The sequence below is a fragment of the Podarcis gaigeae genome (assembly GCF_964106915.1).
Source record: "Podarcis gaigeae genome assembly, chromosome: 3".
Taxonomy (NCBI): domain Eukaryota; kingdom Metazoa; phylum Chordata; class Lepidosauria; order Squamata; family Lacertidae; genus Podarcis; species Podarcis gaigeae.
This window is the reverse complement of record NC_139680.1, coordinates 102,222,989-102,250,384: the sequence shown is the minus strand read 5'-3', so window position 1 is coordinate 102,250,384 and position 27,396 is coordinate 102,222,989. Positions and strand designations below refer to the sequence as shown.

Sequence of the window (27,396 nt, the reverse complement as noted above, 5' to 3'; positions counted from 1 at the left end):
GCACCGTAAATTTCAATTTACAAAACAGGCTTGAAAGCACTGAAAAATTATGACAGAAGAGAAATGCATGCACCTCTTTCTCTCCCATCGCAATTCTGTGTTGTGCTTTCAAGCTCACTTATTTTAACAGTAGAGCTGATAAGCGCTTGCCTAAATCTCTCCCATCAGAAAATGAGCAGACTTTTAAAAATGCTTAACTTTCGACTGGCTGATCCCCTAACATCCTTGTCAAATCCGCTTGTTTATGATCACTCACCTACAGGAATGTGTTTTGTATTTTTAACTGGTGGTGTTATGCCTCTGCATTCTTTTTGCACTTCTGTCTTTTTTTCCACCTTCCCTCCAGATGTGTCTGAATTAAATTAAACCACCCAGTGTTTGCACAACTCCTGCTTTTCATGATAAAAAAAAGAAATAAAATGAGTTTTGTTTCATTTGTTTGCAAGAAGCAGTACCCAGCTAAAGATGCAGATGAGGCCAAGGTCCAGGCTGTTTCCTTGCAGGAAAAACCACCAATATTTTATTCAGGGCCCTGCTAGCCAGAGAACACAGCCCTGCCACCATCCTCTGACTGAAAGAAAAAGTTCCCAGCAATACCTCTGCCTCCCCAAGCCTTGTAGAAATCAAAGGCTACAAAATCAGGGCCCTTCAACTGGCCTGCCAGCACTTCCAGGGAGGTGACCCACACCTGGGTCAACCTACACAAAGTTTCAATTGGCTCTAGCTCCCTTCAGAGACAACTCCTCTTAGCAGGACCTCTCTGAGCTGTCCAAGGTGCTGAATGTTCCCTGCTTGACCTGCACTCTGCCTGCTTCCCCTGGGAGCCTCAAGCACCAATAGGACAGTAAGCCCACAACTGGTTTTGAAATATTTGCCTTGTGGGCACTCATTTCTTCCATACCACCTAACATTCATACCAATTCACACTTTAGTAAGTGGACCACAACTTAAAGAACAAACAACTTATAGATGAAGATGATCAAATCCTTCGATATGGAAGGATTAATGGATGTTTGGATCTGGCAGGAAACGAAAGAGATAGTATGGATTAGGTGAAAATATAATCCAAGGCTAGACCTTCTAGGCTGCAACTCAGATAAGCAGAAAACAAGTCCAGAGGGAGATTTTTTTTATTTTTCTGTGGAGAGCTGGTATAAACAGGATTAGATGGTCTACTTGGGAACAACCAATAAAGGGTTCTCAGGTCAACCATGATAAAATGAAAGCAGTTGGGACAGAACAACCTGTGTCTGTATAAAATACGCACAAACCCATAAAGAACTTCCGGAACACACACTTACAAATGTGATACTGAACAATTGATGACAGTGAACTGTGTCCTCATTTGGCTGTCTTGGTCCTACTTGGTCCCCATTTGGCTTATAATAGTACCATTCTTTTATGTGTTTGGTCAGACCCCACCTGTAGTACTGTGTCAAGTTCTGGGCACCACAATTTAGGAACAATATTGACAAGCTGGAACATGTGAAGACGAGGGTGACCAAGATGATCAAGAGCTTGTTTTCTCCTGCTCTGGAGGGTAGGACTCGAACTGATGGCTTCAACTTACAAGAAAGGTGATTCTGTCTAAACATCAGGAATAACTTTCTGACAGCAAGAGCTGTTCAACAGTGGACAGACTCCCAGGAGATGTGGTGGACTCTCTTTCCTTGGAGATTTTTAAGCAGAGGCTGGATGGCCATCTGTCTTGTATGATCTAGTTAAGATTCTTGTATTGCTGTCCCTTTGACTAGATGACCCTCAGGGTCCCTTCCAATGCTACAATTCTAATGATGAAATAATCCTTTCTGGAATGCACAGTAACTACATGGTAGAAAGTGCAGGTGTTGAAATGCTCTTCCATGTAATGAAATCTATCTCTAGGTATGGAAAAGCAAGTATATCAGGGAGAAGGCTAGGCAACGTAGCACTTTCCAAATGTTGTTAGACTACAGCTCTCATCAGCCCCAACCACGAAGATCAATTGTCAGGGATGATGGGAGTTGTAGTCCACAGGACTTGGAGGGCACCAAGAGACTGGCTTGTTGCACTGTGTGCTGGCTAGGCAGGCAAATCTGCAATAGATATTTGCATCTTAGATTCAAATTTTGAAATCTGGATATATTACTCTGCTACATTTTCAAACTCAAAGAATCCTAGCGCCGAGCTCAGATGGGGAAATCTGATTAATTTTCTGTGGGTCATGAGTGGAAATGGCAATGGCTACTGGAGAGGGGCCAGAGAAATAGCCTGATGAGAATACAGACAGATGGAGCCATTCATACAACTATACCTCCAGGCTGCCTAAGTCAAAGGCAGTTGGCCAGTTTATAACAGTATTCAGATCACGGAAAGTCTCATTTGGTGCCAGCAAAATTATTGTGGAGCCTACCAAGAAGGTTACAGTCACTGAACAAAATGCACATTAAAATTTATATATACACACACACTGACAACCGCATAAAGATATTGTATTATGAGGGACCATTTCTCATATCAGAGAGGAAAGAAGGTCCCAAATGCAACCCCTGGAAACTCCAGGTAAAAGAAGAAGGAAAAAAGGGGGGGAGATCAGGTAGCAGGTGGTGAGAAAGAGCTGCATTTGGAGAGTCACTGCCAGTCAGAATAGACCATACTGGGCTAAATGAACACAGAGTCTGGCATGGCTTAAGGCAGCCTCCATGTTTCTATTCCAGAAAAGAACAGGAAGATTGTAATGTGCAAGCTGTGTCCATATATGCTTTGGTTACATTACATTTCTCATGGGGATAGGTGGGTGCACATGATCACAAAAGCTGGACCCACTACACAACCACACTTGGGGGCTATTTCTAGGATTGCCCCTGTTTGCATCAGCCTAGTGCAAATTATAATTTTGTTCTGGTTGCACAAACGTGTGGGTAACATCACTCTTAACACTATAGGACCCTCCCTTTCCATTTTCTTGATGAGAAATTTTATACCACAAGTTTGCTTCTCCCACAGTCTCCCAGAACCAGAAGAGGTATGAAGTGTGCCGGTGAAGTCTCAGATTGCTTGGGAAGGGCCCAGGAGAAGGGGAGGTTTAGGAAGCTGGGGAGAGGCCCCACAACTGCCTGATAGGGGCAAGATCTACTAGGAAGTGTTGCTGTGCTCAGTAGTCCTGGCACTACTGAGCAGCCTCATTTCTTCCAATAAAGAGTTACCATATTTACTCGAATGTAATGCGCACCTTTTCTGGCCAAATCACGACATGAAAATCAGGGTGTGCATTAGATATGATGGCGCATTAGATTAGAGTAAATACAGTAACTTCACTTGGAAACCAAAAGATTTCAATGTGCTGCTCCTGGTGACACATACGTATCCCACCTACATGCATGAGCTGTGATATTTTGCTGAAGCTTAATCTTCCCACTCCTGTGCCGAAATCCAAACCAGTATTTTCAGTTAAGTGCAGGCAACCAGACAAACATAATTAATCACCTTGCCTTGATGCAAAAAAGACTTCGTGGTTCCAGGAGACATGGCAAAAGGAAATATGGAGATGGAGGATGCAACTGTGAATCATTCTCTAGCCTTTCGACCAAACATGGAAGAACATTATGGCGCCTCCCCCCCCTCCCCAAACAAAAGGAATGAGTCACCTGCTGGTGTAAAGTTTGCATCAAGTGCACTTTTCCAGGGAAACAGACAAGCAGGTTGTAGCTGCAAAAGCTACTTATGAATTATTAGAGAGTGTTGCCATACACAACATGAACTTGCAGTCAGAGGCAAACTCCTTCCTAAAGGAGGTCTAGAGGAGGTAAGAACTTTGAGAAAAGCCACTTTTTATGGGGTTTTCTAAACAAGGATAATGGGAATAATCAACAATACAGATAAATAGACCTAAGTCTCACATCATTTGTGTATCACAAAAAAATAGCATAATAAGTTTGCAGTGATATCTACAGCATATTGTTCATTATTAGAGGTCAATGTATAAGTTCTTGGTTTGTGAACTGGTTTAAACAAATACAGAAACAGAGGAGAAGCAGGATAGAACAGAGTTAACAGATAACATTCAACAGTGCACAGCTAAACGCCTAATCAGGAGCCCTTGGGGTTGTGCTTAGATTAAGTATGAGTAATAGTATTTTCCCCCTCTTATGGTACCAATGAAACAATGTAAGGTGTTCATATATTGATGAATGTGGGAGGTGGGGTTCAAAGCAAAGATAATAATTTACGTTTAAATTTACATTTATATCAACCAGATTGAGCCAAATGCTGATGGGGGGATTGCTCAGTTTCTGGAATACTGGAATATGCTATGAAATTAAACCACAGTCATCCTTCTTGATCTGCCCATGTGTCAACTGGAGTTTATTTGTTAATCTCTCAAGGAGGGCTGTTTCCCAAGCCATTTTGAACCAATTGTCCATCTTTCTGCCAGAAATGTCTTTCCAGTGTCTCGTTATGTTGCGTCTCACCTCTTGTCTTAATTATTTATTATGTAAATCCAGATCGTTGTCTTGGAAATATATTTTTAAAAAATAATTCTGGTTTGATTTCCAGTTGTTATTTTATTAATTTATTGCAATATCAAATCCCAGAAAGGCTGGATTTTTGTACAGTCATGTCAGGAGCTGGTTAGACACTCATCAGGGCTGCATGCTGATGAGGAAAAACAAGCTTGCACCATCTTCCATGTGACATTAGCCTTGCTAAGCAATATCAGAGAGCATCTTCAGTCCAGAGGCATGTCATTATATGGAGCTGCCTTATTTTGTTTTCTTACATATTAATTAAATTTATATTCCACCCTACCTACCACCATCACCACCACCAAGTAGCGAAAGGTGGCAAACAACAACTGAGGAACCAATAGAAAATATATTTAAAACAATTCAAATACGAATGCAGACTGGGAAAGATCTCCTGGTATGTCCCACGGAGGACCTTACGGTCTTCAAACAAAAACATCTTGGAGGTCCCGGGCCAAAGAGAGGTTAGGCTGGCCTCAACCAGAGCCAGGGCTTTTTCAGCTGTGGCCCCGATCTGGTGGAACACTCTGTCACAAGAGACTAGGGCCCTGCAGGACTTGACATCTTTCCGCAGGGCCTGAAAGACAGAGCTGTTCCACCAGGCCTTTGGGCAGGGCACAGCCTGACTCCCTCCTTTGGTAATTCTTCACAGAACTCTAGCCCAATGGTTGCCATCAATTTGATTTGAACTGATTTTATAATGAATTGATTTTAGAATGCTGTATTATTTTACTGTTGTTAGCCACTCTGAGCCCGGCTTCAACTGGGGAGGGTGGGATATAAATATATTATTATTATTATTATTATTATTATTATTATTATTATTATTATTAAACAGCTTGCTTTAAGAGGAAGGCTTTCAGTATCCAAGGGGAGGGAATTCCAAAGGACTCAGAGCAGAACTGTTGCAAATAGTAGACAAACTTACTTATGACCTTTAATTTCAACGTGTCTACTCCAATTTAGTTATGACCATGAATTTCAATGTGTCTACTGCAAGGAGGACCAAGCAGAGTATGTTTCATACACAAAGGGCACTGCTCTAAGAGCAGAAACGGGGGGGGGGGGGCGAGCCTGCGGATGCTCTTTTCTAGAAATAATGCTTACCAAAGAGAAAAAGGCTGCTTACTATGGAAAAATCAATGTGGTCTTGGGCAGCCGCCAACGTCCAAAGGAGCCAAAAGAAGAAGGAATGCCGTGCTGCTGAAAGACTATCGTCTTCCATCAAAGAGAGGAGAAAAGAGAAATGCTTTCTCGTCCAAACTGCTGACTCAGTGATAACCAGAGTTGAAGATTATGAAGCAGGCCATTCTGGGCCCAGCCAATGTCAGCAGGGCGCACATACACACACGGAGGAAAAAACAGCTTCCACGAGGAGACGGGTGAGATGAAATAGGAGCAGGAGGCTAAGACCAGGGCTCAGAGGCAGCAAAAGGAGGGACAGCCTTGCCAAAAGAGATAATGGAGCCCTTGGAATGGTTTCCTATACTCCTGTTTTCTCGTTCCTGCTTTCTTGATAGATTTGCCGCTTCAGCATGCCAAGGTAGTAAACAGCGAGGACGTCTATGCGTCAGCTAGCTACCTTCAGAACTGCTTTAGTTTTCGCCATTTGCCATCTTGATCAACGGAGGATGCGGCAAGCACCCAGAGATGTCAAGAGAGGGCTTTATAAGGTATTCCAAAGGCAAGTGCACGCTATTAATCATCCATATAGTAGCTGCATAGAAAATACCTCTCTTTTTAACAAGAACAACCCTCCACTTCACAACCAGGCTCTGTCATTATTCTTTTTTGCAGATTGGAAGCAGATGTTGACGGGGGCTTTTTTCCTAAGGCCACACAGATAATTGCTAGCTAAACAAACCTCGGAATCCAGGTTTACCAGCTCAGCTCAGTTTCCCACTCAAGGACTTGGAGTGTTACTAGATCTAATAAGCCCTGCTCTGTTTTGTTTTCAAATTCTTTTAATTAATAAATGAATACTGCCTGACCGGCTCTACGTTAGGCAGAGTGAGACAGCCGCTGCAGATGGCAGGTACTGAGAGATAATGAGAGGGCATAGCTGTTTGGGACACACCATGCTGCCTTGCATCCACAAAGTTAGCTGCTTTGTGTTCGACACACCGCTTTGTGCTCAATTTGATAAAAAAGTGGTATATAGAAGCTTCTAGTAAAAGAACTCAGTCTTTCACCTCAACACACATCATTGCATATTGGCATTTAATAACAGAATATAAAATGCACCAAGCAGGACAAAAGTGTGTGTGTGGGGGGGGAGAAATGAGGAGAATCTGGAAATCTTTTTGCTGTCCACATGCAGAAGAATATGGATATTGTTGTTTGGTATATTTTTAGGCCACCCTACATTTCAAATGGATGCCAAGGTAGCATAAACAAAACAAATTCAATACCTTGCTATGCAAATACAGTTATCACAATACGCAAAGCGCAAAAGGCTGAATAATAGTAACTGTAAACTGTGATGGTGTTTTTGTACAGGTACTGTAACGAACTGGGATTACAGGTAAGACCTTTCCCTTACAGCAGGTGCTTCTAATCTCAGCTTGTTCCATACAGTGAAGATACAGGTAGCCTGACATCTGGCTGGTTAATAGGGGATCAAATACTCATTTCACTCATTATAATGCACATCATTCTCTGACTTTTGTCTTCTGGGTGTTTTCCTGTTGTTATTCTGTCTCTCACAGCTACAATAAACCTACCATTACAATTATGGACTGGTCATTTCTTCGTTAGAGGGTAAACGGGCAAATTTAGCAGGGGATCAAATACTTCCCCCCCTCACTTTATACGGTATATAACCTATGAAAATACATTTCTTCTTTTCTTTTCTTCTTGATTCTTCTTGTGAGTTCCTGTATAACACAATCCTTAGGCTTTCTTTTTCTAGCATATACAGCAACCGATGAAATATCACACATGTATTTAAATATGCAGTCACGACATATTTAACAAATATGAAGTCACGACAAACTGGATGGATCTCCACATGCCCCTGCTGTTGCTGTTACCTAACCTCCGCACAAATTAAGTTCTATCCAATTGCAACAGAAAGAAAACCATGGCTTGTTTATCCTCAATGTGTCACGGACCTACGTGTTCATATATTGTGGAACACGCTGTCTCCTTGGGAACATCAGTGGCCCCAACCTTAATGCATTTTAGCCATATGGCGAAGGTCCACTTGTTTTCCAGAGACTCTGAGTGACACTCTGATTTATTTTATACCTGGATTTCCCTTTAATTAATGAATTAATTAATGCCCCACCATTCTCCCAGTGCAGGAGCCAAAGGGCCTCAGGGCATCCAGTAAAACAGGTATAACTAAAACACATGCATATTTTTTTAAAAAAACAGTTAAGTAAGTAACCCTATTGGAAGCAGCACTGGCAACACGTAAAACCATTGAAAAGCACAACAAGGAGGGCGAAATACAACACCCACCCACAGAAGACCCTGTCAGGTGAGCCAGCTGGGGCCCTGCTGGAATGACAAAGTCTTTGCTCACTGGCAAAAGGGAATCTGCTTTGCTTCATCTGTCAGTAGATCAAGATGAAGCAGGTGGAAACAGGTGGAGGCAGAGGCACACCAACCGTCACCAACAAAAACTCGGGTTCATCACAGGATTCAGCGCAATAAAACCATTCCGCACATAACATGCATTGGAATCAGAGTATTTTAATTACCTTCAGGAAAGTAAAGACTCGCAGATAAAAACAACTGGGCATGCACGCAAGCTGGCAAAGTGCGGCTAAGTCATGCCAACCATGCAGGCACAGAAAGTATAAATTAACTTGTAATCAATTGGTTTGGATTAATGACAAAAGTCCTAAACTTCATCATCTCAAAGCCAGAACTCACAATACATTTGAGAATTACACATCTTCTAATTGCAACCTTGGATTTTGAATTTCCACAGCATCACCACTTAAAAGAGAATGTGGGTGTCGCAAATATTTGTTTGAGACAGGTATGCATCAGAGGGAGCTCCTGGTTTTCTCAAGCTCTCTGTGGCACATATACCTAGAGACTTATCTTTGGAGGAAGGAGTCCTGAATCATGTGCCCAATAATATACTATAAATCTGCTATTAACGGCAGAATATGATAAAACCCAACAATCTTACCTTCACCTGATGAGCCTGAAAGATCTATGATGACATACACTCTTCCTTCTGGTTCCAAATCAATCTGCAGTTGGAAAAAGCAAATATTTATTATTAGAATTCCACTGTGTACTTTTCCTTGGGTGTGTTTGTTTATTACTAAACGTCATCTTGCAAATCCTTGTACCACATACTCAATGGAAGCCAGTGGTTTTAAGGACTTGAAAAAGTCCATCAGATTCTGATGTGCCATCTCAATCCAGCCTCAGGTCTAAGTAGGAAGGATCCTCACAAACATTTGTTTACACTGCTGGATTTCAACCTCACAGGGTCCCCTTTCTTAATTACCTGACGACAAGTAAGGGCAACACTTTATCTGATTCTTGAATCCACAACTCTGCATATTCCAAATGTTTGGGATAGGTAAACACATGTGGGGAAAAAATATAAATTATCGAGTGAACAATATCTTCAAACAGCCTTCCCCGATCTCATGCTTTCCAGATGATTTGGACTCCAACTCCCATAATCTCCAGCCAACATAGCCAATGTTCAAGGATGCTGGAAGTTGTTGTCTAAAACATCTGGAGGGCACTAAGCGGGGGAAGACTGTAGTAAAGCAATTAAAATGCAACAGATGTTTACAGCCTTCAGAGCATTGTTGGCTTCAACACTGGCTCCCAAAAGAATTTATGAAAACTGTCAAGAGTGTCTTCATGTGCTGGAAACAGCAAAATGTGGTTGTACAAGCAATTCATGCATCTACTGTCAAGTTTTTGGGATAATACGCATAATGAACAACGCTTTGCCTGCATTTGGAACGTCTGCAGCTTTTCACTCAGGAGGCAAGCAAGTTTCCCCTCAGAAGTGTGATCCCAACAGTAACAACAGCAGCTAGGATTCTTTATTGCTCAGAAGTGGAAGAAGTTCCCACCAAAGAAGAACAGATGAGCAAGATAATGGACTGTGCAGAACTGGCAAAATTAAGAGCAAAATTGAGAGAATCTAAAGATGAGTGTTTATGGAAGAATGGATGCCTTTCCCGGACCACTTAAAGAAATATTATATAATATGATGAACTCGCAAGCAGGATTTGAGCTATGAGCAACAGAAGTAATTACAGTGGTACCTTGGTTCTTAAATGCCTTGGTACTCAAACAACTTGGAACCCAAACACTGCAAACCTGGATGTAAATGTTCTGGTTTGTGAACTGTTTTTGGAAGCCGAATGTGTTCCGATTTGAGTGTAACACTGATGATTTGAGTGCCACACTTCCGTTCTGAGTGTTACATTGACAATTTGAGTGTAACACTGATGATTTGAGTACCACACTTCCGTTCTGAGTGTTACATTGACGATTTGAGTGTTACACTGAGGTCTGTCTGTTTTTGCTATTTATTTTGCGTTTCTGTTTTTGCGGCTCTTTTTTGTATGTGACTGCGGAACCCAGTTCAGATACTGATTGACTGATTGTGTGACTGCAGTACACTGTTTATTGCTTTCATTTTATGGAACAATGGTGTTGTTAGATAGTAAAATTCATGTTAAATTGCTGTTTTAGGGGTTGTTTTTAAAAGTCTGGAATGGAATAATCAATTTTGCATTACTTTCTATGGGAAAGTGCACCTTGGTTTTGGAACGCTTTGGTTTTGGAACGGACTTCCAGAATGGATTAAGTTTGCGAACCAAGATACCACTGTAAATTTAACAAATAGAAGACAGCATGCAGCAAGGGGGAAAATAAAAACTCCATGGAAAAAGGGGTAGGAAATCAACAAAATAAGGGGGTAGGGGATTAAATGTGTACTGGATTGTGCATGTTAAAATTGTTGCAGCTTATTAAGAATATCATTGGGGGGAAAGAAGTGTGATCCCAGGAGAGTGAAAGCCAGGATCCTCTTTCTGCCACTCCTTGCCATGTGCAAAGATGAGAGGTGCTCAGGCTACAGAGTCTCCGGACGTTCCACAAGGTGCAGCAGCCAAGAACAGGCCGTCTCCTGAATGTCCTTGTCCGCCTTGAGTTGGCACAAAGGCGGCAATTTCCAAATGCTATTCTCGATTGACCTTCGAAATTGCGAGGGAACATGGGGGAGGAGCTGATCTCTTACACATGCGGTGGCTATATTTCAGGATGTTAACACAATACATATTTAATACAATGCATATTTGCACCAGTGCACAGTGCCTGCGGTGCAGAGCCAAGGTCTGAAAAGAACTTTTGGGTTCCTGTAATTGCTGTCTTTTATAGCAGGGCAGTCCCAGGCTTGTGTGAGCGACTTTGGTTTTCTGTCTGTCTGTCTGTCTGTCTGTAACTAGAAACCAAAGTTCCACCCACTGGAACCAGGTGCAAAATAGGGGGACAAATCATACTGCTTACTGCAGGGTTATGAAAGCCTTTGGACCTCCCTATATTGCTGGACTCCAACTCCCATCAGCCCCTGCATGGCCAAATGGCTCATCAAAATCTGGGAGGACACTGTTTCCTTCATCCCTGACCTATTGCATTCCATGAGGCACCTACTCCCGAGTTACAACAAATAATGCATATTTTTAATTGCTGATATTAAACAACTGTGCAACCACACTGGCACCTTTCATCATCATCATCTTCATCATCATCATCATCTATTACTTATACCCCATCCATCTGGCTGGGTTTCCTCAATGTATGTTCCTCAATGTTCCTTTAATGTATTTCCTAAAAATACATTAAAACATCAGTCATTAAAAACTTCCCTAAACAGGGCTGCCTTCAGATGTCTTCTAAACATCAAATAGTTGTTTATCTTTTTGACATCTGATGGGATGGCATTCCACGGGGTAAACACCACTACCAAGAAGGCCCTCTGCCTGGTTCACTGTAACTTCGCTTCTCGTATTGAGGGATCTGCCTGAAGGCCCTCGGAGCTGGACCTCAGTGTCTGGGCTAAACGATGGGGGTGGAGACACTCCTTCAGATATACTGGGCCGAGGCTGTTTAGGGCTTTAAAGGTCAGCACCAGCACTTTGAATTGTGCTCGGAAACGTACTGGGAGCCAATGTAGGTCTTTCAAGACCAGAGTTATGTGGTCTCGGCAGCCACGCCCAGTCACCATTTAAGGCAGTGTTATCTCACTTTTGACAGACATGGCTTCCTGCAAAGAATCCTGCAGGCTGCAGTATGTTAAGGGTGCTGAGAGTTGCCAGGTGGTCTCTACAGTGGTACCTCAGGTTAAGAACTTAATTCGTTCTGGAGATCTGTTCTTAACCTGAAACTGTTCTTAACCTGAGGTACCACTTTAGCTAATGGGGCCTCCCACTGCTGCCACCACCCGATTTCTGTTCTCATCCTGAAGCAAAGTTCTTAACCCAAGGTACTATTTCTAGGTTAGCGGAGTCTGTAACCTGAAGCGTCTGTAACCTGAGGTACCACTGTATTTCCATTTAAAAAACAAAAACTACATTGCGATTGACTGCTAAACCACCTGGGAAATTCTGTTCATAAGAACAGAAGAAGAACCTGCTGCATCCGGCCCATCTAATCCAGCATCCTGTTCTCACAGTGGCCAACCAGATGCCTGTGGGAAAACCCACAAGCGGGATTCGAGCACAAAAGCACTCAGCCCTCTCATGGTTTCCGGCAACTGGTGTTCAGAAGCATTGCTGTTTCCGGCCGTTGGAGTCAGAGCACAGCCATCATGGCTAACAGCCATAGAAGAAGAAGAAAAGGAGGAGGAGGAGGAGGAGGAGGAGGAGGAGAAGGAGGAGTTTGGATTTGATATCCGGCTTTATCACTACCCTAAGGAGTCTTAGCAGGTGGTGCTGTGGGTTAAACCACAAAGCCTAGGACTTCTCGATCAGAAGGTTGGCGGTTCAAATCCCTACAACGGGGTGAGCTCCCATTGCTCCTGCCAACCTAGCAGTTCGAAAGCACGTCAAAGTGAAAGTAGATAAATAGGTACCGCTCCGGTGGGAAGGTAAACGGCGTTTCCGTGTGCTGCTCTGGTTCGCCAGAAGCGGCTTAGTCATGCTGGCCACATGACCTGGAAGCTGTACGCCGGCTCCCTCGGCCAATAAAGCGAGATGAGCACCGCAACCCCAGAGTCGGCCACGACTGGACATAATGGTCAGGGGTCCCTTTACCTTTAAGGAGTCTCAAAGCGGCTAACAATCTCCTTTCCCTTCCTCCTCCACAACAAACACTCTGTGAGGTGAGTGGGGCTGAGAGACTTCAGAGAAGTGTGACTGGCCCAAGGTCACCCAGCAGCTGCATGTGGAGGAGCAGGGAATTGAACCCGATTCACCAGATTACAAGACTACCGCTCTTAACCAATACACCACACTGGCTCTTGAGAGCAGTCTTCTCCATCAATCTGTCTAATCCTCTTTTCCTATGATCCTGTGCATACACCACTGACCTTAATAGGGCTTACTCTGAAGTAATGTAGGCAGCATTGCAGCCGGCACCAAATAAATCACGCTGCCCTTGCAGAAGCTAAACCACGTTGACCACGACCAAGGCTAAGTGTTAACTCTGTGTCCATGGCAGGACAGAGAGACGGGAACGCAGCATTCAAACAACGTCCCTCTAAATCCACACAAGATCTGCTACAAGGAAAAGAGAATCCAGAACCGCACTAAAATGCTTAAATAAGCATGGCGTTCATCCACAATCATAATGTCTACTGTGCACCAATAATTAAAGGAAGTGAAAACTCTCTCTCTCTCTCGCGCTCTCTCTCTCTCTCTCTCTCTCTCTCTCACACACACACACACACACAGTTGAGCATCGATGCCCCGTAAACTGCACTTTGGTCATTAGTTCTGACAAGTGGCGTTTACTTTTTAATTATTTACAATAACGTTCCGGTAATGCGAGAACTCTGCGGATCCTGCCAGGATTACATCATTGCTGAGAAGAGGAAGAAGAATTGCCCTTTTAGGGAATGTGCTAGAGTATTAATGCTATATTAACATCTTGGTAGATGTTCCTATTTATTTATTCCCCCCTTTTAAGAGTGGCCGGAGTGGCTTTCGTTCAAAGCGGCTTACATCTGGACCTCGCCATCTCAGAAAGTGGAAAATGCAGATAATTATCGGATTGCGTTTCATGAAGAAAGTGTGTGGTGGTGGGAGTAGGGGTGAGGGGGGAGAGAGGGACAATGCTAAGGACTGGAGGGAATTTTCTCCCCAGGAAAGACACGCATTGTCAAATGTGGTGCTATATCTATGCTGAATTTTAACCTGCAAACAAAGCTGACTTGATCCATCTATATGAAAACGCATGAAATTAAAACCTTGCAGATTATGCCCCTAACTACAAAGAGGGGCCAGAATGCGCAGGGTGTGAGCGAGCGGCGAGACAATTAAAAACGATCTGTGCATATGAGCAGGAAAGAGTTGCAAACTTTTTTAAAAATAGGAAATGGTGACAGTTGTGCTGGTGAGGATTCCCACCCCCGATGAAATTCAGCAAAATATCAGCATTTCCTGTGGGATCAAGACAGCCACTGATAACGTCAAAATGCGCCCCTCCCCTCCTTTGTAAATGTTTTAAGTGCAGTCTATTAGAAGATCAGAAGAGCAGCGTGCGAGGTAGATGTTTTGAAGTTAAGAGATGATGGCTGCCTTTGAACCATGTCAGTAATATTCTGCAGATGGCCCCCTAAAATAAAAGGAATCCATATTCCTTGTTGTCCCAGCTTATCCCATTCGCACACCACGTTCACTTTCAATCCTTTCTGTGATTCCAAATCCCTTAGATAGCGCCATCCTAACCTTTATATTGCAGGAACGTTAAATATAAAGTTGGGGCAGAACCACATCATAAAGGTAAAGCCAGAGGCGGAGCTAGCAGCTCCAACACCCGGAGCGGTGCACATGCTGTGCACCTGGGGGCGGGGCTAGCCGCCTTCAGGGGCGGGGCTAGCATCCGGGGGGGCGGTGAGGTCACCCCTTCCCCAGGGATGACACCTGGGCAGGCCATAACTACCACACACCCCTTCCTCCGCCAGTGTGTAAAGAACATCCAATATGCAGTGGTACCTTGGGTTACATATGCTTCAGGTTACATATGCTTCAGTTTACAGACTCTGCTAACCCAGAAATAGTACCTTGGGTTAAGAACTTTGTTTCAGGATGAGAACAGAAATCGTGCAGTGGCGGTGGCACAGCGGCAGTGGGAGGCCCCATTAGCTAAAGTGGTGCTTCAGGTTAAGAACAGTTTCAGGTTAAGAACAGACCTCCGGAACGAATTAAGTTCTTAACATGAGGTACCACTGTACTGCAATTTCCAGTACCCTTAACAGGATTCTTTGAGTGAACTCACATGCTTTAAATGTGTGTGAGGTGTGGATCTTTGAGGAAGTATTTAGTGTTTGACATTGTACTGTGTTTTTGCTAACTTTGTTAGTTTTACCATCTTCATCATCATCATCATCTCCATTGGGAGGCAGGGGTGAACCCACTGCTCCCCAACATCTCAAAACTCACCCTCAGCTGCTTTTTACACACTCCCCCCAATGTATTAGATTGGTATTTACCTCACAGACACAGCTATAGCCAAATGAGCTTTGAGCTTTTGATGACATTTTGCTCAAAATAAAGGGGGGATGGGAACCCAGCTGCACCCAATATTTTTAAATTTACATACAACTTCTGGTCTGGATTGTTTTATACCTCTAAAATACACCCTTTTAAAGGGAAAGATAAGAGGTTAAAACCAAGGTGTTTAAAAGCAAATATTCTGCTTGGGAGCTTTCAAAAGCTACCACAGAGAATTCTGACAGAGCCATTCAAGAGACATTGAAGTTTTGAAATCGGGAACATAAAATTTTCATATTATGCTTTGTCAGAGGCAGGAGGACAAGACAAATTATCACATTGATGCGAGGGTTTCCATTCTGTCACGACACAACGTGGTGACATTTTGATACGGCTTGCCGAAATGTAATCCTCTTCATTCCCCTCCAGCTATGCAGCATCTCACCCGTTGCCAAAACACTCCGCTAACATTTGTCACCTCCAAAGTGTTTGCATGAGTAATACACAAGGCCCTGATTCAAAAAGGAAGCTGAAAACTTAGGAAGCACCAAAAGCAATTGACCTGTAAAATTTGCCCTCCCGCCCACGTCAAGGCATCTCCACATGACTCTGACATCTTGCTTCATTTGCTTTGCAGAGCAGATATCAAACCCCCAATGGCCAGAATGCTCATTTGTACTACAAATGCCTTCTCATTATTTTATTAATAATAGAGACAGCAAACATAATGGCACGAGGCTTTAAAAATAAATTTTTAAAAGCTTTACTGAAACCACACGGAACCCCCATGGTCTTTTTCTTTTATGAAAACCAATCACTGGAACATAGGAACCTGCTTTGCCCTGGGTGAAGTAATTGGTCCATGTAGCTCAATACTGTCTACACTGACTGGCAGCGGTTTTCCAGGGTTTCAGGCAGGAGTCTCTCCCAGAGCTGGAAATGCTGGGGATTGAACCAGCAACCTTCTGCAAGGCTGTCCATGGCTACTAGCCATCGTGGCTCTGCTGTGATGCCACAGTTTGAGGCAGCAATGCTGGAAACCACAGGAGAGGATGGCTCTAGTGCTTGAGTCCTGCTTGTAGGGCTTCCCACTGGCAACTGAGAGAACAGGATGCTGGACTAGATAAGCCAAAGGCTGGATTCAGTGGGCTGTTCTGTTGTTGTTGTTGTTGTTGTTGTTGTTGTTGTTGTTGTTTTAATCTAGCCAGTGGAAAACAACTTGCAGACAGAATAATCACAACATTCTGAAATCAATTGATTTGTTAAAGCCAGCAACGTTAAAAGCCAATGTTCCCAAATTATGGGCCATGTGAATTCAGGACACCATTAATACGGCAAAATGACCAGCGAACAGCTATTGGAAATCATTTGCAAAGCAACAGACAGAGAATAACCTTATTTATCTGCATAATGTCCATGGGAAGACAGAGGATGCCCAACCAAAAACTTGGGGGGGGGGGATGTACAGGAATTATTTTTTGCTCAGGTTACATAATACAAACTCAGTGGAAAATAGCTGGAAATGGAATTTTTCAGTAAGTTTAGATCTAACTGTCGGTGATGCAATTCCTCTTTTTGGCCAAGTCAGACGTGGTCAATCTATGCCACATCGATTGTGGTGGCACTCGCTTGGTACCTGTAAAGCACTGTTACACCGTTTTAACAGCCCTGGCTCCCCACACATATAATCCTAGGAACTGGAGTTTGTTAAGGCTGCTGTTTGTTAAATGTACTGGGAGAAGCAAAGATCACAAGCATCAAGGCAATGATTCTTCAACATCAACTTCGTTGGACTGGTAATGTTGTGCGGATGCCTGATTATCGTCTTCCAAAGCAACTACTCTATTCCGAACTTTAAAATGGTAAGTGCAATGCTGGTGGTCAACAAAATAGGTTTAAAGATTTTCTCAAGGTAAATCTTTAAAAAATATAGTATAAACACCGACAACTGGGAAACACTGGCCTGCGAGCGCTCCAATTGGAGAACAGCTTTTACCAAAGGTGTCATGGGCTTTGAAGACACTTGAACTCAGGACGAAAGGGAGAAACGAGCTAAGAGCTAGGCAAACCCTCACCGTGATCAACTCCCGCCTCAAAACCAATTTCCCCAACATGGAAGGATGGGTAGATCTAGAATTGGCCTCCACAGTCACCTACAGCCTCACTGTTAAGACTGTGCTGATGGAAGATAAGCTTACTCGGCTACGAGTGGTCGCCAAAGAAGAAAGTAGAAGGCTGCTGGGAACTATAGCTCCGTGAGGCGTCTCCTAACAACTCACAGCACCCTACAGTTCCCAGGATTTTTTTTTGGGGGGGGGAGTGGTATATGAGTACAGATGTGATGTACAGCAGAATCCCTTAGCCATATAGAAGGAATTCAGGCTGTGACTTCCCTCATCTATGCACCATCCTCCTTTCTTAAAAGTGTGGGACAATGGTGAAATGGGAAGGAGACACAGTTTTGAGCTGCTCCAATGAGATTTTGGCTCCAACTTTACTGCTGTGGTATCATAAGGAGTCACACCAAAGCAGCTCCAACACCGTGGCATTGACAGCAGAAAGGTTCCTAGTCACAGAGGCTTCATAACACTGAAGTTACATCAGGCTCAAGGAAAAATGTGCCGAGGAAAAAGAAACCCATGCCGGATGTCAGAAGGCTTGGCAATATGAGCTCCAGCATCTCTATAAGTTCATATAATAAAATCTCTGTCCACAACTGACATTCACTGGCACACTTCTTGGCAGTTTCGGCAGAGAGACAGCAAGTTCGCTGGACATGGAAACAATTACTCAGAGGAGGCTGAACTACTTTTAACCATGGATCATTTCCCCTGGCCAGAGGAAACTGGAGCACTCTGGGAGAAAACGCCAGGATGGTGGCCTTGATCCGTATTGAATCTATGAATAAGTTCGGGATAGTATTGTAATTTCCAAAGCTTTTGTTAAGGGCTTTCACTACAGAAATGCAGCAAGTGAATTAACTTTGATCTGATCTCTCTTTTTTCACACGTTATGTTTCCATTATCTTGAATTACCTTGATTGGGGGGGGGGGGCAGAGGATCGAGGTATTGTGCCTGCTTGCTTGCAAACATTGCCTGATTTAGCCCTCTTTTATGATGAAGAAACTTCTTGACATTTCATTTCTGCTCTCCTCCCACCCTAACAATAGGGCCCTGCAAAAGTTATTTCTTTATTTAGAGCAGTGTTTTTCAACCACTGTTCCGCGGCACACTAGTGTGCCGCGAGATGTTGCCTGGTGTGCCGTGGGGAAAATTGAAAAATTCGAAAGATTTTTTTAAAAAAAGTCAAATTTTCGCCCACTAGGCGGGCGCCGGACTGTGTCCACCCTATTTTCCATCCATCCTGAGCGGTGGGGCTCTGACATCTCCCTCTCCGCACACAGTGCGGAGACAGAGCTGTCATCCGCCAGCTTAGCGGGGATCAGCGGATCGATCCTCGCTGAGCAGAGAACGGTGCGCAACGTTTTTGTTTGCCATTAAAGAAAAAAATATTAAACATTTTCTAATGGTGGTGTGCCTCGTGATTTTTTTCATGAAACAAGTGTGCCTTTGCCCAAAAAAGGTTGAAAAACACTGATTTAGAGCATTCGTACTCGGCTGTTCAGGCAAAACATCTCCTAGAGTGTTTTACATCCAATCAATTAAAACAAGGCATTCCCTGCCCATTAGCTTAAAACCTAAAAACAGACAACCATGATGTGCAAAGGAAAAAAGGGGCAGTGTGCAGACCAAACTCACGTCTTCCTTTTGAAGAATCCTGGTGACTATATGTAGTCTTTTGGGGAGATGAATTGAGAGCATTCAACAAGTTTAGGCCTGTGGAGCAGAGAGATCCTAAGTGATAACAGGCTGGTTTAATCAGGAATGAGCTCCTCTCCTCTCGTACACAGTTTCCTTTCTGTTTCTGCATTATAGCAGAACCCATAGTTTGATGTAATGTCCGAAACTGGCAAACTGCAGTTTGAGCCTGCTCTCCAAACCAGCATTTGGAAATCCATGATTCTGTTGGCTTTGGATTATGCCTAACCATAACTTACATGTATCCGCTGCCCGTCCCCTTACCCACCCCCACCATGGAGCAAATAGCAATGGGTAAAGGATTCAGATCAGGATTAACAGTACTGGGGCTTTAACCTTGCCTCCTGCAGTGCCCCACTGCCCTGATGAAACCCACTACCACCGCCAGTGGGAGATGCAGGTCTCCCAAGCATCACATCTTGTTTGAACCAGAGTAGTTTGCGCAAGCTTGATTATCATTAAGAACATGTTCATCAGGAACAGAGGCATGCAGGAACTTCTCTGCCAACTCTGCGGCTCACAAAATCCAAAGCTCAGCCTTCCAACCTTTCCCCCTTGCTTTTGTCAACATGCAAGGAGGCTCCTAATCTGCTTCTTATCTGGTACTTGAGAGCCAGCCAAGGAAGGAAAGTGGATTGTGGTCAATCTTCTGTACGAATACAATCATTTGGAAGTTCCTTCATAATGCACTCCCTTCCATTTACATCCATTAATATAATGAGAAATGATGGAATGTGCAGAAAGAGATTGTGTATTATTGATATTCATAACCAGAGCCAACTTGCCTTCAGGATTTAACTGCTCTGTTGGGTTAACACAACTCTCAGAAAAAGGAAAGAAACATCAGCTGGGATGGCAGAGTTGGAGGTCAAACCATTTCCTGCATTTGAACTGCAGAAAGAAAGAACGAAAAAGAAAGCCAAAGTGATTCAAGGAGGTCGTTTTCCATATTCTCCAAAAGTTGGTTTAAAATGCATACCTAGTCGTGTTCACCTCATGTGCAACTGCAGCTACATGGAGGCAAGCAGTATTCCATGTGCAGCTATGTGTATCTTTGGCATCAGGGTAAAGGAAAAACACTGGGAAGGCAGTGTGGTGCAATGGTTAGAGAGTCAGCCTAGGGCCTGGGAGACCAGGGTTCAAATCTCCACTCAGTCAGGAAATTCACCAACCTTGGGACAGTTAACCCACTTCACAGGATTGTTATGGGGATTAATAATAATAATAATTTTTATTTATACCCCGCCCTCCCCAGCCAAGGCCGGGCTCAGAGCGGCTTACAAGCAATAATAAAAACAAGTTGAATGATTACAACTTAAAAACAAAATTAAAATACAACATTAAAATATTGAAACATTAAAATATTAAAATGTAGCCTCATCGCAGGAGGAGAAAGGAAAAGAAAAAAGAAAGAGAGGGAGGGAATCAAATTGGATCCAAGCCAAAGGCCTGGCGGAACAACTCTGTCTTACAGGCCCTGCGGAAAAAAATCTGATCCTGCAGCGCCCTGGTCTCATGAGGCATAGCGTTCCACCCAGCCGGAGCCAGAGTTGAAAAGGCCCTGGCTCTGGTTGAAGCTAATCTAACTTCCTTAGGGCCCGGGACCACTAGGGTGTTGCTATTTATGGCCCTTGAGGCTCTCCGTGGGGCATACCGGGAGAGGCGGTCCCGTAGGTACGAGGGTCCTAGGTCAAAAGCAGCACCTTAAATCTGACCCTGTGCAGCTTGAAAAGTTCTGGGTGAATATGCTCCCATGGCAGAGACCCCGTGAGTAGCCTCGCTGCAGCATTCTGCACCCGCTGGAGTTTCTGGGACAGCTTCAAGGGCAGCCCCACATAGAGCAAATTACAGTAGTCAAGCCTGGAGATGACTGTCGCATGAATCACTGTGGCCAGGTCGGGGTGGGAAAGGTAAGGGACCTTTTAAACAAAGAAGGGAAGAAGCTCTTTGGGGAAAAAAGGTGTAGTATAAATACAATGAAAATAATAAATAATACTAATTTCGCTTAAGTAAGAAGTGGCTAAAATACAGAATCAAACCCAGTTAAAATATAAGGCGGGTCAGAAGCTTCAAAAAGGTAGTGTATACAGAATTTCTCTTTATGTTTATGGAAGCGGAAGCAAGATATTTACTCCTCACCATCTCTCCCGCTCTCTAGGCCTTTTGATATACAACGGGGGTTAAAGAGAAATGCAGGCTTTTAAGTGCACTCAAAGCAGGCTTTTAAGTCCGCTCTAAAATAAATATTAATAATATTAAAATAAATACCGAGATGACACACAAAGCAGTGACAGAACGCAGCTTTGCAGGGAGTGTTTAAACAATGTGCCCTCCCTTTCAAATACTTCTTCGGGCTCTTGCCTCCCCCCCCCCCCCAAGTATTTAACAATCGATTTGCATGCTTATGAAATAAACAGTAACTTTCGGTCAGTGCAAATATCAACACTCGGAGAATGAAAAGCAAACTGTAAAGCTAGCTTTGTTCCTGGGATTTCCCTTCTTCTCCCCAGCACAGAGAAGTTGATTACAGTTCCTGGTAAGGCAGAATCACAGAATTGTGGAGCTGGAAGGAAACTCCAAAGGTCCTCTAGTCCAGCCCGCTGCAATGCATGAATCACAGCTAAAGAATCCCTGACAGATGGCTAGCCAACCTCTGCTTAAAAACGTCCCACCTTAAAGGTGCTGGAGCAGATGTTGCTGTCTGCAGTATCTGGAGAAATTAGTGGGTTTTTTAAAAAGAAGCAGAACAACCCTGCAATATCGCCAGAGTTGCACATGCTTTGGTTATCTCCCGCTTGGACTACTGCAATGCGCTCTATATGGGGCTACCTTTGAAGGTGACTTGGAAACTACAACTAATCCAGAATGCAGCACCCAGACTGGTGACTGGGAGCGGCTCCCAAGACCACATAACACCGGTCCTGAAAGACCTACATTGGCTCCCAGTACGTTTCCGAGCACAATTCAAAGTGTTGGTGCTGACCTTTAACGCCCTAAGCGGCCTCAGTCCAGTATACCTGAAGGAGCGTCTCCACCCCCATCGTTCTGCCCGGACACTGAGGTCCAGTGCCAAGGGCCTTCTGGCGGTTCCCTCACTGCAAGAAGAAGAAGAAGAAGAAGAAGAAGAAGAAGAAGAAGAAGAAGAAGAAGAAGAAGAAGAAGAGTTTGGATTTGATATCCCGCCTTTCACTCCCTTTAAGGAGTCTCAAAGCGGCTAACATTCTCCTTTCCCTTCCTCCCCCACAACAAACACTCTGTGAGGTGAGTGGGGCTGAGAGACTTCAGAGAAGTGTGACTGGCCCAAGGTCACCCAGCAGCTGCAGGTGGAGGAGCGGAGACGCGAACCCGGTTCACCAGATTACGAGACTACCGCTCTTAACCACTACACCACACTGCAAGAAGCGAAGTTACAGGGAACCAGGCAGAGGGCCTTCTTGGTAGTAGCACCTGCCCTGTGGAACGCCCTCCCACCAGATGTCAAAGAGAACAGCAACCACCAGACTTTTAGACGACATCTGAAGGCAGCTGTGTTTAGGGAAGCTTTTAATGTTTGAGGCATTACTGTATTTTAATATTGTGTTGGAAGCCGCCCAGAGTGGCTGGGGAAACCCAGCCAGATGGGTGGGGTATAAATAATAAATTGTTGTTGTTGTTGTTGAATAAATTTATATACCACTCTTCATCCAAAGATCTCAGGGCAGTTCACAGAAATAAAATACGATATAAAAAACACAATGTCTGGACACATAGGGGTCCCTCCCTGCAAAAGATTAAAATGACCGTTTCTAAAAGTGAGTAGATTGTTCCCGCCTGAAATAAATGTACTTTTGTTCCTGGAGTACACACACCCAAACACCACCGAAGAATAGTACAGAGAGTGACTTGATAAATGCTTGGAGATGTGATTGAGGATCACTTCATTGTTTGCTTTATTTATACAGCTTTCCTCTCCCTCTGAAGATGCTGTGCCTCTGTTTACTTTAGAAGATTAGAAAGGGATTAATGAAGCCAATTCTCTTAACAAAATGGCCATCTCCGCTGAAGGCTGCAAATTACTTATGATTCATGCTGGCTTCCTCTCCACTTCCTTAGCCACAACGAAACCAAGGCAATCCCAATTTCAGGCACAAAAAGAGATCCGTCCTTACCTGTATTTAAGGACAGGGCGGAAAAAGACTCTGCCCTGGCAGACACCACATAACCCATTGTAAACAAAACAACTGGTTGGGGAAACAGAGTGAAGGCCAGGCCAGGCCATGTCACAGGAAACAGGTCAACAGCAGGCCAACGATCTCTATTGAAAAAATGAGCTTGAGAGGGATGCAATACAGAACAATCCAGTCTCTGGCTACAGACCTATTTTATTTTAATTGTACATCTTCTGCCCCAGCTGCAACAAAACATATCTCTCCCACGTCGGTGTCTGCGGCCTCGGCAGGCACTGCAACCTTCCAACAGATAATAATAATAATTTATTATTTAAACCCCGCCCATCTTGCTGGGTTTCCCCAGCCACTCAGGCAGCTTCCAACACAATTAAAATACAGTAATGTCTCAAACATTAAAAGCTTCCCTAACCAGGGCTGCCTTCAGATGTCTTCTAAAAGTCTGGTAGTTGTTTTTCTCTTTGACATCTGGTGGGAGGGTGTTCCACAGGGTGGGTGCCACTACTGAGAAGGCCCTCTGCCTGGTTCCCTGTAACTTGGCTTCTCGCAGTGAGGGAACCTGGGGGAAGCCTGCTTGTTCCCTCATGCCCGCCCCCGGGGAGTCCGCCCCTCCCACAAAGCCACCGCACCCCTGAAAGGGGGTAAGCGGACTTGGACAAGAACACTCTCCCCTCCTCCAGCTTCCAGGTGTACTCAGAATTCTTATTGCCTCCAACCATGGAAGCAGAACGCAGCGATCACAGACCCTCCAAGTGTCCCTGTTACCCAGGGACAGTCCCGGATTTACAGAAGCAGTCCCAGTTTCTGATCTGATCCTGGAATGTCCCGCTTTTCCTTAGGACATCCCTATTTTCATTGGAGAAACGTTTGAGGGTACGGAAACAAGATTTCAAACAATGCTCTCGTTATCAGGGCTGAATATCAAAAACAAGAGATTTAAAACTAGAGAGATAAAGAGGAGAGAAAGAGAGAGAGAGATGGTGTTATCCAGATGGGCTTGTGTTTAACTGAGCTCAAGTGAAAGGCTTTTAAAACCAAGGACTGTGAAGGTTTAAAAACAGGGGCACTGTAATTAGTTTAATCCACAGAATTAGAGGCTGGGTGGCCATCTGTCATGTATGAACTACTTGAGATTCTTGCTTTGGGGGCGGGGTTAGACTAGATGACCCCCAAGTTCCTTTCTAAGTGCGGTTCTGTGAGCATGGTAGTAAAAACAGAAAGTAAAAATTCTGTGAAATTTAAAGAGGGGGACTTCTACCAGGAGATGCAGAGAAAGTCTGCTGCAATTCTAGACGTCTTCCAGCAATGGATGGAGGAGGAGGGGCCCATGACACTTTTTATTATCATTTTGTCCAGCTCTAAGACAATTTCCTCTCAAGTAATGCAACCCCAGAAACTGCTTTCAAACACCAATACTCTTGCAGCTATCAATCCTCCTTACGAGAAAGGATCTTCTAGTTTCCACTAACACCTTCCCCAGACATAATTAATCCCCGTGCTACAGGGATATATATACATTTTCATGTGGCTGTGTGTGGCCTCGTTCACCCCAATAATAGACGACGTAGTAAACCTGTCCGTGGGCTCTGTCCCATCAGACTGTGGGCAATGAACTATTTCATTGCTCCTCTGTACAAAAGAAAATTAACACACACTCCTGCATACCTAGCTGTCAGAGGAGGCTGTTATAGGCCTTAAAAGGGAAGTCTTAAAAGAGGACTGGGGCAAATTCATGGAGGAGAACCCTGACAGTGGCTACTTGTCATGATGGCTGTGCTCTGCCTACACAGTTGGAGACACCAGTGCTTCTGAATGCCAGATGCTGGAAACCACAGGAGAGGAGATAATAATAATAATAATAATAATAATAATAATAATAATAATAATATTGATAATTATAGTAATTATTATTATTTATACCCCACCCATCTGGCTGGGTTTCCTCAGCCACTCTGGGGTGCTCCCAACAGAAGATTAAAAACACTGCCTTCAGATGTCTTCTAATTGCCAAATAGTTGTTTATCTTTTTGACATCTGATGGGGGGGAGGCATTCCACAGGGAGGGTGCCACTACCGAGAAGGCCCTCTGCCTGGTTCCCTGCAACCTCACTTCTCTCAGTGAGGGATCCACCAGAAGGCCCTCAGTGCTGGACCTCAGTGAAGAATGGGGGTGGAGTCGCTCCTTCAGGTATACTGGACCGAGGCCGTTTAGGGCTTTAAAGGTCAGCACCAACACTTTGAATTGTTCTCTGAACCATACTGGGAGCCAACATAGGTCTTTCAGGACCGGTGTTATATGGTCTCGGTGGTCCCTCCCAGTCACCAGTCTAGCTGCCGCATTCTGGAGAGGGCTCTTGAGCCCATGTCCTGCTTGTGGATCTGGGTGACCGCTGTGGGAACAGGATGCTAGACTAGATTGGCCTGTTCCAGCAGGCTCTTCTTATCTTCTTATATCTTTCCCAGACAGTCCAATGCACAGGATTCCTACGAACAGATCGGCTCAAATAATTACAGTAGCCTCCACAAACATCAGCAGTCACCTTGCAGTTTCCCCGGCATCCATGTCTGCTTGATTAACACACAGTCCTTCATTAATGTTCTTACCAGCATGACTTTCACATTTCCCCCCTTTTTTGCTAGGGCATTCATTCCCTAATAAAGTACCCTTGGCAGATTGTTAGGTGAGACTCCAAAATGTACTTAATTACAGCTGCTCTGTGAAGCGTTGCACTTTCAATGGGCTTCTAAAGGCTGATTATAAAGAGGAGAGGCAGCGGAGGAGGACAGAGTCTTTTAGAAAACCAGGAGAAAACAAGAGCCCATTAACTGGCTGAACTGCAGGACTCTCGGCCCCTCAGCTTTCCAGCTTTCAGCTGCTTTTGAAGAAAGTGTCACTACCCACAAGGATGCTTTTGTTTCCCGCATCTCATGCCTGGGTTTGCAGCCAGGTTAAAATGTATCTAGGAAAGGAGGGCCACACGTATACAGTGGTACCTTGGGTTACAGACGCTTCAGGTTACAGACTCTGTTAACTCAGAAATAGTACCTCGGGTTAAGAACTTTGCTTCAGGATGAGAACAGAAACTGCGCGGCAGCGGCCCCATTAGCTAAAGTGGTACCTCAGGTTAAGAACAGTTTCAGGTTAAGAACGGACCTCCAGAACGAATTAAGTTCTTAACCCGAGGTACCACTGTATTTATACCCACAGCCAGGGTGGATAATCAATGATTTTTTTTACTCGGTTTGGTTTTTTTTATTTAAATCAGATTTTTTTTTTATTTAAATCAATTTTTTTGTTAATTTAAATCAGATTTTTAAAATAAAATGCTTTTGGAGGAAAAATCTGTCTAAAGATATTTTTCTATTTAAGTTACATTATAGTCCAAAGGCTATTCATCAGGAAATAAGGATTTGTTTTCAGTTTTTCATGTGTGCTAAAACTCAGTCTAAGGTGTTTTATAAAAAAATGTTTAACCAGATCAGTTAACAAACATGGATACATATTGTATAACACAATTGTTTTAGTTAAATAAATTGTTTAAATTGTTATTAAGGAAATGATTATTTTTCTCCTTCCAATAAAGTACACCAGAAAAGTTATCCACATATAAACAGTTAACTTATTAAACCTCACAATAATTTCGTAATTATCTGTCTATGTATTTCCAATAGCATAACCAAATCACTTTCACTCTCTCAGCCTAGCCTACCTCACAGGGTTGTTGTGGGGATAAAAATGGGGAGGAAGAGAACCACGTATGCCACCTCGAGCTTCTTGGGAGAAAGGCGGGATATAAATGTAATAATAAATAAAGATTTTTCTTTTAAAGGTATTAACCAAGAGAGCTGGGGAAGATGTGTAAAGGAAGCCCTTGTTCCCCAAGAGCAAGTTAGAAGGGTGTGAAGCAACCATTTTCTTCATACTACCAAGTGTCACAAAGGGCACTTCCTGAGAGTCTCTATTTTCGGGCACAATTCAATCTTGCACCAGCAAATTCAGGCGGTGTAATTAAAGCTGATACGAAGCTCTTCCCTAACAAACCTGCTCTTCCCCCACGAATCAGATCGTTTCTGCAGAAAGTAAGGAGAACACCCTGGGAGAAGATTGTCAGTGGTTTTGCCACCATTTAAGTTTTTATTATTCAAAACTGTGGCTTTCTGGTGCGGTGCAAAGATCAACATGATTCAGACTCGCACATGACCTTACTTACTGTCAGAGCAACCGCTCCCTGCTTGAAAAAAAAGTTTGCAGGGGAA

General features: G+C 43.8%; 1 protein-coding gene across 1 annotated transcript in view; it reads right to left on the bottom strand.

Annotated features, from left to right (window-relative positions):
- The window catches only part of PRKCE (protein kinase C epsilon), a 308,928-nt gene that overhangs the window by 159,852 nt on the left and 121,680 nt on the right, over window positions 1-27,396 (bottom strand). The window contains exon 2 of the mRNA XM_083733311.1: window positions 8,653-8,716. Within this exon, the coding sequence (XP_083589437.1) occupies window positions 8,653-8,716 (64 nt within the window). The remainder of the gene's footprint in view (window positions 1-8,652; window positions 8,717-27,396) is intronic.